Below are 15,449 nucleotides of genomic sequence, written 5' to 3' on the forward strand. Positions count from 1 at the left end.
ATCTGGCGAATGTGCAGCTCGCAAACTGCTCGCGAGCTTTAAACTCGCGGCGTATTCGCCAGTGGACTTTTAGACTTTTGATGATCGTTCAGTCAGTCAGTGTCAAAATTAAGAAACTTTGACTAGTTATAATCAAATTGAATGAAATTTCCAATGCCTGCTCGGTTAAAAATTAAAGCATCGGTCCATTTATTTTTCTCGAAGCAGTTCAGGCCTTTTTCGACCTTATAACTTCGTTGTGAGATAAAATTAGAAGCCTGAAGTTTCACTATACGTCCATAAGAGGGCGAGATGCTTAGCTCCATCACCCAATGGCGATGATGAGTCACAATTAAATTTTGACATAGAGAACAACTTCGTTAGCGTAATACACAGATGATAGTTGTTGCTAGAAACAATTAAAATGTCTACTAAATTCTCCTTTTTTAACTTTAGAAAAACCAAATGTCATCGTCACTGATAGCTTCAAAATTTGTTTTGTGTTTTGATCGCAATGTCGTTAAGCTACGATAATTTTTGAAATCACCGTGACACATGCCTCTACCTGGATGCTCATGCACCAGCAGCGCAGCGGCGACAGTGCTGCTCGCCTTGCTCCTGCTGCCGGCGGAGTTCTTTGTCCCAGACCTCACACCGAAATTGCCACCTACGGCGCTGCCGCAAAACACGATCTTCGTACCGGGCACAAATACTTGGTTTTTCCTTGATTTTCCGCCCCTTGATATATTTTTAACGTTGGTTCTTATCGTGTGGGCGACCACGACCTACCTCTGCGCTTGGATACAAAGGAAAATAATGGAAAGACGAATATTAAAGGTAATCTTTAGACTGATATATTTATTTCAAAATACAGTACCTACTAACCTAAGTCGAAAAATATACAATAAATTCATAAGATACACAATATCGCTACTGTGTACTCTGCGAACATATAGAGATGTCGATAGTGCAATGACAGTAGCAATTAGCCCCTCATTGTTCCGATAGTTGCTTATATGAGAGCCTCTCAGGCCACAATATTCCGAGGATTTGACTACGCCAGTTGAGCAACAAGCAAGCAAGGCGGAAGGCATTTTCTTTTTAACGCCAAATTTATTTATTTAATAAGCAAAAAGCAGCTTTAATATCATGAGAATATTTCTCCAGTAGTTGCCTTTTAAGCAAATAGGTGCCTACGTCACTCTGGTCTGCCTGAGGCTACTATGTTTGTCTATCTATAAAATATAATAAACAAAAAGTTTGGAAATCCCATGACTGAGAATTATATATAATTTTAAATGGGTACTGAGCCCTTACACAATAGCTTCCCATAGCAACCCAGATCTTGAGAGAGTTTAAGATCCGCGCGATCCCAAGTTTATTGTTAGATCATTCACAGCTAAGGGCGTCATTGCAAGACTGTGTGAAGCGCGCGCGAGGATTGGAGGCGCAACAGGAGCAGACGGAGACCAGCATCAGACTCGCGCGTGCAGCGGCCGCGGAGTACGGGCTGTTGATGCATTTACTGCTGGCGCGCCGACGCCCTTCATCGCAATTACGCACCTAATACGTTTTACCCTTGTTTTCGTAGTGCGTTTGTTCTTTAAGAAAAGTTTTTTTTTTTTTTAGTAATTATATAATTTTTATCGCCTTTTTTTTTACTTTTTATACTGTAATAACTGCGGCAAAGACAGGGAAGTAGACCTTGGGTCTAAGGTAAAGATATGGAAGCTCCATTCATACTTAATCCTCCGTCTTGTATCCGGGGTTCCCTGAGGTCCTAGAGCCCCGGCTGTGCACCAATGGAGTTTCAAGTGCGCATTACATTCGCCCGTACGAAGGAAAATTCGTAAGGAAGCCGGCGTGCCTTAGACCCCACACAACGTCGTGTGTGTAACACTGGAGGCTGATCACCTACTTGCTTATTATACTGACAAATTATCATGAAATAGATACAGAAATCTGAGTCCCAGACCTAACGTTTAAGTTAAGTTTGTAACGGCAAATTTTTTCAACGAAAACTGCATATTTAATACTTTATTCTTGTAGTAATCCTCTCCGACTCTAAAATAAACTTCTCGACAAAAGCCAAAAGTTCTAGTAGTTACACTTAAAAGGGTAAATAAAACATCACATTCAACATTATTTATTGCAATTTATACAGTAGAAAAAAAAGACCAATTCCGTTCGCATTTTGACATCAGATGCTTTTTTTATGGAGAAGCAAGGAGGCAAACGGGTAGGAGGCTCACTTGATGTTCAAAGTCAACATTATTTATTAATTTAGGTAACACTAGGTACGCTTATGAACGTCAATAAAGAAATATATATGTTTATTAAGTGGACTTGGTTCGGAAATACTTCAGGAGGCAGCTGGTTCTTAGTGGTGGTACGCGTTACATAACATGTGTTTAATATTGTATTCATGTAAATTACAAAATTTCCGCTATATTCTCAATTTTACTAGATAAATTTCGGAAAGTAAATTTTCTTTTAAAAAGTCCTTATCTATAAACAAAGCACCCTTCACAATACAAACAGACATACAAAAATACATCAAAGCATTGTGCTATTTTTGTAATATATGAAAAATACTGACTATGATATATTTGCATAAGTAGCACAGATTTTGGAAAAAAATTCACTCGAAAAATGTATTATTTCAAATACTTAGATAAAACACCAATTAACAATTCCACTCCGCTTTTAACCTGACTACTGAGAGCTCACGGCGGTGGTTTAACATTAGTGTCCCGAACAGGCAAATTAAATACTAATTGTGGCTAAAAATAAATTTGACATGACAAATAGGTACTCAACAAATCTAAGAATAGACGAAAAATTATTTGTTAAAAACAGATCGTTAACTTAACGCATGTTGACGTTATATAAATGTGTTGGCATTTCAAACACTATATGGCCTTGACCTCAAATTGCTCGTTTTATCTCCCTCTTAACTCAATCTTCTCTATTTTGTCGCTACCCTAAATTCGTTTGATGAAAAATACTTCCGTGGCCCCTGTACACTAGCCTAGCACAGATTTTGAAAAAAGAATATGCAATCGAAAAATGTATGTCTTTTCGAATATAAAAAAACTATTGTTTAGATTTACTTTAAAGAGAAAAATAAATGTTACTCCAAAGCAGAAACGCCCAATCCATAGGTCCAATACCCCAATATTGGACATTAAGAGACTCCACAGGATCGCGTAAGTATTTATACTTTGGCCAAACGGGCACAAGGCTCATCTGATACGTGAATGGACACTCTCAAAGGGCTCGCTACAGGTCTTAATCCTTTGTAAGGACATTTCTGTATCCCCCCCCCCTTTATTCGTAAGCAAAAATGTTTTGGGCAAAGTAATTCAATTAAAACAACTATTTTTCATATATCACAAAATTATATATAACTTGTATATATCTTACATTATGTGCGTCGGTGGCAGTAAAAATTCTAATGCTATATTTATATATGTTCGTTAAAAACCTCAGTTGAACCTTCGTATTACGGGGCATATATACATATAACATTATATATGTGAAAACTACACTTAGTTATTGCTGAATACACAAGATTGTTGACTTATATTTAGACATTAAAAAATTCGCTTGCTTAAAATTATGAAAACTGTAAAAACAATACAAAAATAGCAAACGGAATGCATCACAGCGAATCTCCACGGCAAAACCACTGCGTCAAGTGGATCCTAACCACTCACCGAAATACTGAGTGAACCACTGCTATCAACTACTTACCGCGTAAACTACTGGCCTCACCGTTACTGACTTAACCACTCCGCTGTCTACTGACAGCGAAGTGGTTAAGTCAGTCAACCACTTAACTCTACTGACTCAACGCCTCCGCTACAGACTCCACCAATCCGCTTCTAACGTACACTCATCACTAAACTAACTACTGACAACTCACGGCGGTGGTTTAACATTAGTTTGCCGAACTGGCAAAAATTAAACACTAAATTGGGCTAAAATTAATTTGATATGGCAACAATATTAAAAATACTCTAAAATAGGCGTAAAAATATTTGTTTAAAAATAATCTTTAAATTAACGCCATCTTGTGTTCGAATTTTAAACACTTTATATGGTCTTGACCTGAAAATGTTTTTTTTATCTACCTTCATAACTCATATTTTGACGCTACGCACATTTTTCGTTTAATACTACATTTTTTGTAAGACGTATTGAAACTAAAAACATACAAACCATACAAATTTTATGGAAAGCCGGAATTAGATGTGAAGAAAAATTTATAAAGACGTGTTGATATCTCAAAAACTACTGCACGTATTTCAATGAGATTTAAACCGTCCTAAATTGGAATATAACTGATTGGAAATAAATGCAGGTTATCAGCTTGAATAACCTCTTTTTTAACTTGGTTAAAATCTAACCATGAGGTGGTAAGATTTATGCTGACGCCTTTAAGTAACTGTGTCCGAAAGTAACGAGATCAGGAACGACAGTTTTAAGCATTCTAACGCAAACTATTAAAAAAATGACTACACCACAAATTTTCATGCCATCTGGAGGCAAACATGTTCAAGCGCCATCTTAAGACAGAAATTCATTCAAGCACGATCTTGATTCGCGAATTCATTTAAGCGCCCACTTCAGGCAGAAAATCATTTAAGCGCCATCTTGAGACAGAAACATGTTTAAGCTATCTAGACACACAAATTCATTTAAGCGCCATCTCGTGACAAAACAAGACATTTCACATCTATCTACGATGTATGTCAAAGTGTTTGACGCTCTCGGGTATTGCGTTGGGCTCGACGGGCACTTTTCTGAACAGCTCGCCCAGAGTTTTTACATAGTTCAACTTGCGAAAGAATTTTGAGCTGAAATTAAAGAACGGATTCAATTAATCATTTTAACCGAAATAAGTATTTAACTAGTAGAGAAAGTACTGTACAATATAGGGAATATAGTGGACATAGTAAATATAAAATGTAATAGTGAATGTTAATTGTTCAATTGTGAAATTTTTAAATTGTGAGACTATATAGAAAATCTAAAATCGTTAAAATTTCAAAAAATTGGTCAATAATGATTATAGATACTTACCTAACGAACGGCTTAGTTATAACGACGAATGATTTCAACCAAAACGTTGGATGCACGAGATAAAGATGTTTCAGATTTTTTCGTAAACTGGAAAAATAATATATATTATAGAACAGTGGACAAACGGACAGGAAGTTCATCTGATTTTATGTGATACCAGAATGCAATTGCCGGCCTTATATGAATTGGTCCTAAGAAACCTAAGTCGAATCAGTTCGCAAATACTAAGATAGGCTGGTTACACATAGTGGTAGTGCCTCTAAAGGCATAGAAAAAATTAGAAGAAAACATAAGAAAAAGAAAAGATGGAAGGAAATAGGAAAAATGTAGAAGCAAACAATATAAATAGAAAAAAGATAGATGAAAACAAAGTAAATAGGGAAAAGGTAGAAAGAAACAAAACAGAGCATTAATAAAAATACAATAACGAGGGAAGGAAACAAAAAGAAAAAAGAAAAGGCAGAACGAAAACAATAGAAATACTAAAACACAATCAAATAAGAAACAAAAAGAGAAGTAAACAAGAGAACATTTACCGCCTGTCAATCAGTTTGTAACACTCGTGCAGCCAGGCGAATGTCGGCATCCGGCGTTTGCCCGCACTTCCGTGGAGGTATACCAGTATGTATTCATCGGTCACGAGGCGTTCCAGACTCCATATCACGTACCTGAATATATACAGGATGTACCAAAAGTTATCATCCACCTGCAGTCTGATGATAGGCCAGGTGGGTAACCACAGAAAATTAAAAAAAAATTGTGATGTTCTTCCTAAAACTGTGTAAAAGAAATATATGGCGCATTCCAAGTTGAATTAATTTTTTTTAATGAATATGATGAAATATATATATTTTCTGCGCTTGACACTGTCCAGACTACAGCTTGACGATCTGTATAAAAAATCATTCATGAATTTCAAAAATGAGGGTAGATCGGACGAACGTAAGTATAAGCGAGTCATTCACGGTTGAACCGTCATGCTCTGCGGACGTTCCTATGCCGCAATTGATAAATTTGGTAACGGATTGTTCTAAATATTACTTTGTGCAGAATATAATTATTATATTAATTAATTTTACCTGCTCCTAACAATACAATCATACGTTTGCACTGATTTAACTGAAGCACTCATTTCTCGCTTGCCATCACAGCGTAAACACAATGAGACACAAAAAGACGAAGGAGTAAATAAATAAAAATTGTAGGGTAACAATCAAAATCAATGAAAATTTTTATAAAGTTTTGAGAACTACCCTCACATTTGAAAATATCTCGATTAAAATGAAAGTATCTTTGTGTCAATTTAATTTATACACCTTTCTCGTGTCTACTCGTTTCAAAAAATAGAGGGTACTTACAAAAATAAATTATCCATAACATATCTATAATCCGGTCTTGCATTATCTGGTAAATAGCACGCGCTGAACACAATTATTGCTGCGCCGTCGGCGCTATAACCCCCATGTGATATAACGCGTTTAAACGGTTCGATAACCTAAAAAAAAATTAAACAATTTATCTATGCCCACATGGTCTTTATCATACGCATTGCAGTTTAAGTAAGTTATTTTTTTTGTACCCGGTCCCATATCCCAAAACCCCACACTACAATTTAATCACTTTGCTACACTTAAATAATGTTTCACTGTTGCCCAATATTTTTTTGTCCCATACCCCAATAGCATGGGCCCCAACTACCTCTATATTAACCTACAATTAACTTTAATGCCCTGATATAATAAGAGTTGTATTATTTTCTTTTTGAATAATGGTTGACCTTTGCTGTAAGAATTTTCGTCCCTCGCCCCTCGCCCCTCATCCTTAAAACCACAATATCCCTCACTACCTTAATACCTTTATATTTCAGCTCTACAAAACCTTTACATAACGTTCTACATTCAAAATATTTAACGAACTTGTCGCCATGCCCCATACCCCACTCACCTTCATATCACAATTAGCATTAACCCCACTATGCTGCACATGGAGCCACGACCTCTCATCCCGATATTCTTCACTCGCTGAATACTCTGGTATTTGATCACTACACTCACTAGCGGTTGCTGTGGACTTGGATCTGAAATCGTGTCCGAAATGTGAGAAGAGTTGAAATCAAAATCAATGCCAAGTTTAAATTTATTACAGGACCATACGAGCGTACTGGACACCCATAAAGGGCACTACATGGTCACCCATTTTAGTGGGTGCGTTGTCGGCTTTTAAGGTAGTTTGCTCCTTTTAAATTGGTGGTCGTATCTCCCAGGGAAGACCAATAGTCTATTACACAGTTCACAAATGTCTAGTGAAGTGCACCGTAGACAAATTCCAGCAATAAAAGCGTCATTGGGTTCTAAATTGATTCCAAATTATATTTTATTCAATTAACACTTTTGAATTATTAAAACACCGTGAATATTACGATTATACATGGTCATCCTTGACAATATAATTGGGTTGTTAATCGGTGCCAAGACCCATTTAGTTGAAATATTTACTTATTCATTTTCAACAGAGTTGAGTTCTGAATCAGTGCTAATCTGTCGAATTAACGTTAAATTTTTACGGTTAAAAAACATTTTTGTATGTTTATATAACTTTATATGATAAAGCAATGGAAAGAAGAAAACATAAAATAGAAAGCCAAAAAATAGCCTTGACCTGAAAAAGTTCCGACCAATATTACAGAAGGACTGAAGTTTTCTTGTATAAAAATCTTAAAAATATTTTTTTTAGTACTCCTTACCGCTGTGTCTCATCTTCGCTTGGTGGGTCTACGATATCCTTTTCCGGTTCAGATTCTATGGAACAATCACTTCCTATACTACACGTGTCGTCCAAAGGCGGCTGAAATCAATTCAAATAGGCTGTTTGACAATATATTAGTGACCCAAACATATACAAATTGATATTTTTCAGCTATGTCATCTGTCAACTTTATGTATATAAACTAATTCCTTTGACAATTCCCTGATTAAAATCAAATCTTAAAGTAACTTGGATCTGAAAAAATCAAATCTTCTGACCCACAAAAAATTTCTATTTTCTCAAAATCTGTTGAAAATCTCTCACATACTCACAATTTGAATTTTTCGCTTCGGTGGGGGGTTAAACACCGCCGGTCTTAGGGCTACAGACCCCGAATACACATCCATTAGAGCAACATATGACTTGTCATAACTCCATATTTCTGAATTGTGACCCTTTAAATAAAGATTAAATTAAGTAAAAATAATTGGCTCCAACCCTTAAATATTGACCTTGTGACTTCAGCATGCAACTCTTCTTTGCACAAGTTGACGTACTATGGCTATTTAACACCCTCTCGTATGAAGGTAAACATTAGACCCATGTGCCTCAGAAGGCTGATCCCCAAATGACAAATCAGAAAAATCTTAGGCTAATATCCAGAGTAGCCACTAGCTACTTGGTAAAGCATATTTCTGTATCTAATGTAATCTTGGGCAAGTATTACCAGTAATAATAGTGTATTACAGACAGGGTACAGTTAAGAGACCTGAACCAAGACCCTGAACCCTGACCAATTCAAAACCATTTACTGTGTCTACTGTCAGACAGATGCCTACTTTTTAATAATTGCAATTTCGCCAAAACCCTATACTCACATTCTGAGCTTGACTGAGATTGATTCCACTCGACATTTCCATTGGTAAATCAAAATTTGGCCGAACATTTGAGGGTGAATCACACCATTCCGTTGCCTGAAATTAATTATAACATCTATATCAGGGCAAAATTGTGGAAAAGAGACCAAGGGGAGGCAGCCCAACGTCACAACCGTCCAGGTACCACAAAACATGACTATATATATATCTTAAACAAATGTCAGACAAATCATCACCAAGCCAAAGTTAGATGATATGCCAGCTAGTGGTTAAGGGAGCGTTCAAGTATAGCCCCAAAACATTATTTAATTTTTATTTTAATTATTGCCATTCAAATGTAAATAAAATTTATACAGCCTAAAGTTATCTGTTAAAAAAGACAAGTGACAAAAAGATGGCGCATTTATTCCAAATACCAAATTGTAATATATATATATATATAATCTTTTAAGTACAAATTGACGCTTTGATTTGATAGTGTACAGGATGTTGCACTAATAATATAAAGACATAATTGTGTTTTTAGTAAATAAACTTTAATAATGAAAATACTTTATCCCTAAATTCCATCTGACATAAAGAAAGTCTAAAATAAGATTTAAAAAATAATTAATTAATTAAAATGTATTAACTAAATTTGAAAAATAATAATTAAAATATAAGTACGTAAGTTAAATTTAAAATATAAGTACTAACTCAAAAAAGAATATCTTATTTCTATTGATTCACTTTGACCAAAAAAAATTGTCTACTAAACAATAATTCATTTAATTTGAGGTGTTATTAAGTGGTATTATTTAATTTTAAAAGCCTACGCTCAGTTTGGTTGCAGGATCCCATAATACTTTAAGCAACAGTTTCAATTTGAAAAATCCTTTTTGGGCTGTCATTTTATTGAATAAGACCTAAACCAACCAAATTAAAGCAGTTCTTAGTAAAATACATTTGCAAATATATTGAATAAATACCCTTAATAATGAACACAAAATTTGCTTTAGTTATTGAACTATATATACATCATAATAATACATTGTATAATTCTATATCTGTACATTCCACAATTTTTATAACAAACAATAATTGTAATGTCAATACCTCTGAAAAACGCTCCTGTTCCATTTTCGGTGTACTCCGATTTCCAACCCTACTCTCAAACCTGGAAATAACATTGTCTGGAATCTCCGGTGACATTGCTATGTCTAGTTTAATTTTCCTCCTCGGCTTTAAACCATTAAACAAACTGTTGGTGTCATTAAACTCAGCCGTCACATATTCTGACACATACAAATTACTTTTTGAACTATTTTCTTGCGGTGAATATAGGCTATAATAATTTTTATCTGCCTCTATGCTTGATAGACTATCTTCATATTTCTCATCCTTTTTCTCATCTGGACTCGCAAGACCCATTAGGGGATGATTAGTTGTTAATGTTAAAGTGCATTTGTTTTTATTTATGGATGTTTCCAACATTTTTGTTGTTAAACTATTCATTGTGGAATCTTCAAATTCTGAAGAATTTGAGTTTGATGTACTGTATTTTGATGATGCTGTATCCATCTTTTCATCTGAATCTTCCCTTTGGTCACTGAAAATTTTAAAATCACTTTGTTTATGAGCACAATATGCGAATTCCTGGGGATGCACCTATAAACTTTCTATCTATGTGCAAAATTATTATCTTGGACTATAAAGGAGGAAATTAAGGACACGGGCATGCTTAGGCCCAAAACAATGGCTTGGATTGCCTCCAGCCACAATTTGCCTATAAAGAAAAAAAAATGAAACAGAAATAATTCAGCTCCAAGGGCAACTTCACTATGGAGTTTATTTTATTTGTTTATTAACACCTAATATTGCATTAACATAATTAAATGAAAAGGAGGGCAACTGGCAGCCTTATCCCTTTTTTTTAGTTTCTCTTATTTTAAACGTTGGGAACTAACTAAAATGTATAATTTTAGTTTGCCACTATAACTTAATAATAATAATGCAAGAATATGGTACAAAAACGTCTAAGGTCGCGCAAATGGCGCGTAAATTTGTCTTTAAAGGAATTTTACATCATTAGTCATATGAATTGGTCAATTCTTATATTATTTGAATCGTACATATCATATCATACTTATTTTTACTAAATTTAATTCAACTACAGTGTCACAAGCAAATAATCTTTTATTGACTTTTTAAAAGTAATACACCACTTCGATTTTTAAAGACTCTAGTAGGAAGATCTTTTAATTCTTTTGGTAAATTATTGTAAACCTTAATCAATCTGGAACTGTTTAGGAAAAACAAAAGGTGTTTTTCCTAAACAGTTCTGATTGATTTTTGGCACTGCCAATTTCTGCCTATGTGTCTTCTTACTTAGACTTCTACATTCGACTTAAAAATATGTATGTTTCTGTGCATGAGTAAGGACATTTCTAAAATATAAATACAGGGAAGAGACAAATTTTTGAGCTTATTAAATAATGGTACGCAACTATCAAGACAGTTTGCTCCACAAATTGCTCTAATAGATTTCTTTTGAGCCTTAAATACCCTATTTACTTCAAGTGAATTTCCGCAAACTATAATTCAATATCTAATATAGATGAAGTATATGCATGATAAGCAGGTAATATCGTATCATGGTTAACAGTTTCCCTTAGTCGTTTTAACACAAAAACGAAGCTGTCTGTTTTATTCTGTAATTTTTCAACATGTGCTTTCCGACTACAAAATTTATCTTGCATTATAACTAAAAATACACACTCATTAATTATGTCTAGTTTATTGCTTTTATATTGTAAGTCTATTTGTGTTTTTGAGTTATATGTCTGAAAATGGATAGTGTTAGTTTTGGTCATGTTTATTTGTAGATAATTGGAATTCATCCAGTTAATGGCGTCGTCTAGAGATTTAATAAAGTTGTTTTTTAAGTCTTGTTCGTTTTTACTTTTTATTATAAGTGTAGTGTCATCAGCAAATAGTATACAGTTCTGGTGAATTCATTCATTCATTATTTATTATGATGTCATTTATTACGTTAGAAAAAGTAGTGGGGCCAAAATACTGCCTTCTATTTTCAAGGTAACTTTTTACCCAGTTATAAGCATTACCTCTTATTTCAAAGCATTCAATTTTTTTTTAATGACATACAAAGTCAAAAACCTTTCTCATCTAGATCTAGAAAGATGCAACCTGCTTAAATGATAATGCATTTTATCATTTAAGCGCTCAGTAATTTGTTTGACTAGGGATAAGCACGCAAGGTTGGTAGAACATTTTTTTCTGAAATTGTAATTTTTTAAAATATCAATAGTCAATACTCTATTTTACTATACATTACTTTTTCAAAATTTTCAGATATTATAGGAATTAAAGTTATTGGTCTATTAGTCATTTGGGTTTTTGCTCCTTTTTTATAGTTTGATGATTTATATTTTTAGTTTTTAAGGAAAGATCCCTTCTACTATCTATAGATTAATTATATATGTTAGTGAATCAATTAGGTATAATGCATATGATTTCATTGTTTTGGTACCCAAATTAATGTATCCTGTAGATTTTATATTTTTCAATGATTTAATAATTTTTAATATATGTGTTATTCATGGGGGAAAGAATAATACTTTTATGATTTAGAGGGATTAAATCATAAAAGTATTATTTTAATTTTGGCTCCTGGCAAATTTTTTGTTTTATTTTTAGTAGGCAGTGAGGTAAAATAGTCATTAAATAAGTTGCATATTTCACTTGGATTCATATGTTCTGTTATCAATATTAATTGCTTCTATTTCTGAGTAAAACGTCATGTCTTATGTATTCTGCAAGCTGATGGGATTAATGCATATATTTTTTAAAAATAGATGGGTATTTATTAATGTAAATAAGATTAAAAATATAAATAATAAATGCATATAATTATTCAGATTTATTTTGTTTTTTATTGAGCTTATTAAAATGATATTTTACATAACATTCTTTTTTTTATACAAAACTTTTTTAGCGCTTTAATAAAGAATCTATTTTAGATAGGTTTGAATGTATTTTTAGTTTTTAAGATCAGAAAATATAAATTGTGAAAAGTGTGTAAAGTGTCATGGAAGTTTTTGAATGCTTCATTTGTTATGGGGGAGCTGTATGTTATACATACATATGTATTAATAAAAATAATTTATTTATTGCAAGAACATGGTATGATAATGGGTACAATTGCAAGTTCGCATATTCGCCACACACAATGGCGTGCAAATTTGTCTTTTATTAGTCATTTATAAATTTTATATTATTAGCCAAAGTCAATTCTTATATTATTTGTATCGTTATATCGTACATATCATATCATGCTTTATTAAATTAATATCAACTACAGTGACTCACACATATGCATGTAATATATGTATCCTACTTGCTATGCCACTTATTTAAGTTGCAACAAGTTCGAAAATGAAAGTGAAAACCCATGCCATAAGTGCCCAAGTGTATGATTTTAGAACTCTCTTAAATCTTGCTAATTGTGATCATGACTAAAGAGTATGTTTATAATCGAAACATTAAGTCAAAATTTTTTACTTATATGTCAAACGTGAATTGGCTTTTCATATAATATAGGAGTCCTTAGCAGCAAGTCTTGGCTCTTTGGAATCTTAATGTAAGACTGAATTAGATTATAAACAAATAAAAGTTCACAAGAGTAAAGATATGATTGAAAACACACGTGATGGGAAAGTAAGACGGGTAAGATTTTGATAGAAAGACAATCTTCTGCAGGGAGATCAGGAGTCAGGTCTAGAAGGCAGAAATAGGAATATAATATAATATTTGGCACCTAAGTTGGAAGGCAAAAAGTATTTTATACACAGACATATATTTATTTATGTAATATTTTAATGGTGTTAAGATATAAAAAATATGTCTGCCTCAAGTCCCATTGAGCCTTGAAAAGAATTTAAAAGAAAAAATATTTTTAAATGACCGTTAAATAAATAAACTCGATACTATGCTATATCGAATACGCCTACTTAATTTAAACATATTAACATGCGCAATATTGTTTTCATGTAAAATGTTCATGTTTGTAATTCTGAGTGAATAATGCGACCTTGATAATTAAACGAAATGGCATTGAATGCAATTTTCATATTTATAATAAGTGAGGGTGGTTTGGTCATAACACGTTTAAATATTTTAATACAAAAGAACTTTATATTCCATATACAGTGTAAATATAGACAAAGACAAAAGCATGCTAAACGGCTAAATATATAGCAAATAAACTGCAAAAAATCCATGAAATTACGATAAACAAAATTGATTTATAACAACTCACTTCATCGGTACTTGCAGAGTTTAGGTAATTTACACATTAAAGATGCACACGCTCTAGACTTTTACACTACACTAGTTTTTTTTTACTTTGATTATTGTAGACTTTTAAATTATTTATTGATATCTAAAGAAATACTGAATTAATAACATTTTCAACTCAACCGACGCTCCTTTTTGCAAAAATCAACACAATTGACAAATGACAAGTAACAAATTAGTAGTTACATTACAGACTGAAAAATGAAAATGTCAATCATTTTTAAAACTTTGAATTTTGACAATTGACAAATTGGATATATTTATAATATAATATGAAAATAACATTGGCTTAAAGGTCTCGTTACCAGGCCATAAAATTATAAAAAAAAAATATATATGAAAATAACATTTGAAAAAGCGCGGGAAACTTCGTTCATGGTAGACGTATTTTTCACGGTGGTGAATATTTAATTTGACTAGTTAAAACGCAGAGGATAAGCTGTTAGTTTTAATTTTTGTATTATATGTAATCTTTATATCATATTTGTGTATAGTGTCATCGTGTAGTCGGTAAGTTTTTGTAATTTCTGTAAATATTGTATGAACAAGCCCCCCGATCTAGGTCGGGGGATGATGGCCTTGTTGGCTTGAATCTCCCTGTGGGATCAAATGTATCTGTTGGTTCACAAGATGAATTTGACAAAATGGATACCGATTGTTCGGTATCATCTCAAACAGGTGAAGGAAGTCGTAAACGAACACGTGCGCGTTGCACGTTGCGCCTTAGTCGGCAATGTACGAAAATTAAGAAAAAGAAAGGTAGTGGTTCTAGCGGTGATTACTGTCAGTGCGAAAGCTTATGCAATGTAGAAGATGAGTCAATTTTAATTAATAAGGTTACTTTAAAACCTATATCTCAATTCACGTCATCTCCACACTTGCAAAATAATAATAATTCACATAGCACATCCTCTCGACCATCAACATCTTACACGGAAAATTCAAATATCTCTCAGACTCTAACGCGGGAAATTCAAACAACACCACAGCTTCAGTAACCAATACGGACCCCCGTTCGATTGGCCGTACTGAATATGGCTCTACCGATGTTTCCCCTTATTTAATACATGTTCAACGTATTCAAAGTTCACCTGACGACGGGACCATTCTCCATCCAATAACATTTGGCAATTTTTTAAAGCAGAACAAATTTAATAATATTATTCCCGGAAGTGTAAAGCGTATAGGAAGAAACAGGTGCGTAGTTGGCTTTTCCGATTATAAAGACGCCAATAATTTTCTTAACTGCAATCTTTTGGAAACGAAAAAGTTAAAAGCCTTCATTCCCACTTTCAGCATAACAAGAATGGGTCTAGTTCGCGGGGTCCCTATAGATTGGAGTGAAGAGGAAGTTCAACAAAATGTATCCGTACCTATAGGCTGCGGCAAAATACTTAAAATAAG

The 15,449-nt window shown here is 33.5% G+C and overlaps 2 protein-coding genes across 2 annotated transcripts; one reads left to right on the top strand and one right to left on the bottom strand.

Annotated features, from left to right (window-relative positions):
• The first annotated feature begins 369 nt into the window (after positions 1 to 369).
• On the top strand, positions 370 to 1,583 carry LOC125062680. Its single transcript, XM_047668750.1, has 2 exons — positions 370 to 816; positions 1,379 to 1,583. Exons 1-2 carry the CDS (start codon positions 535 to 537, stop codon positions 1,544 to 1,546), a joined length of 450 nt encoding a protein of 149 aa, XP_047524706.1. The 5' UTR covers positions 370 to 534; the 3' UTR covers positions 1,547 to 1,583.
• A 526-nt stretch (positions 1,584 to 2,109) lies between these two features.
• LOC125062549 lies at positions 2,110 to 14,214 on the bottom strand. Its single transcript, XM_047668551.1, has 10 exons — positions 14,008 to 14,214; positions 9,786 to 10,278; positions 8,691 to 8,786; positions 8,145 to 8,267; positions 7,811 to 7,911; positions 7,012 to 7,144; positions 6,426 to 6,562; positions 5,604 to 5,735; positions 5,068 to 5,154; positions 2,110 to 4,841 (listed from the first exon to the last, which is right to left on the bottom strand). Exons 1-10 carry the CDS (start codon positions 14,010 to 14,012, stop codon positions 4,721 to 4,723), a joined length of 1,428 nt encoding a protein of 475 aa, XP_047524507.1. The 5' UTR covers positions 14,013 to 14,214; the 3' UTR covers positions 2,110 to 4,720.
• Positions 14,215 to 15,449: the final 1,235 nt, after the last annotated feature.

This window comes from Pieris napi, chromosome Z (assembly GCF_905475465.1).
Source record: "Pieris napi chromosome Z, ilPieNapi1.2, whole genome shotgun sequence".
NCBI lineage: Eukaryota > Metazoa > Arthropoda > Insecta > Lepidoptera > Pieridae > Pieris > Pieris napi.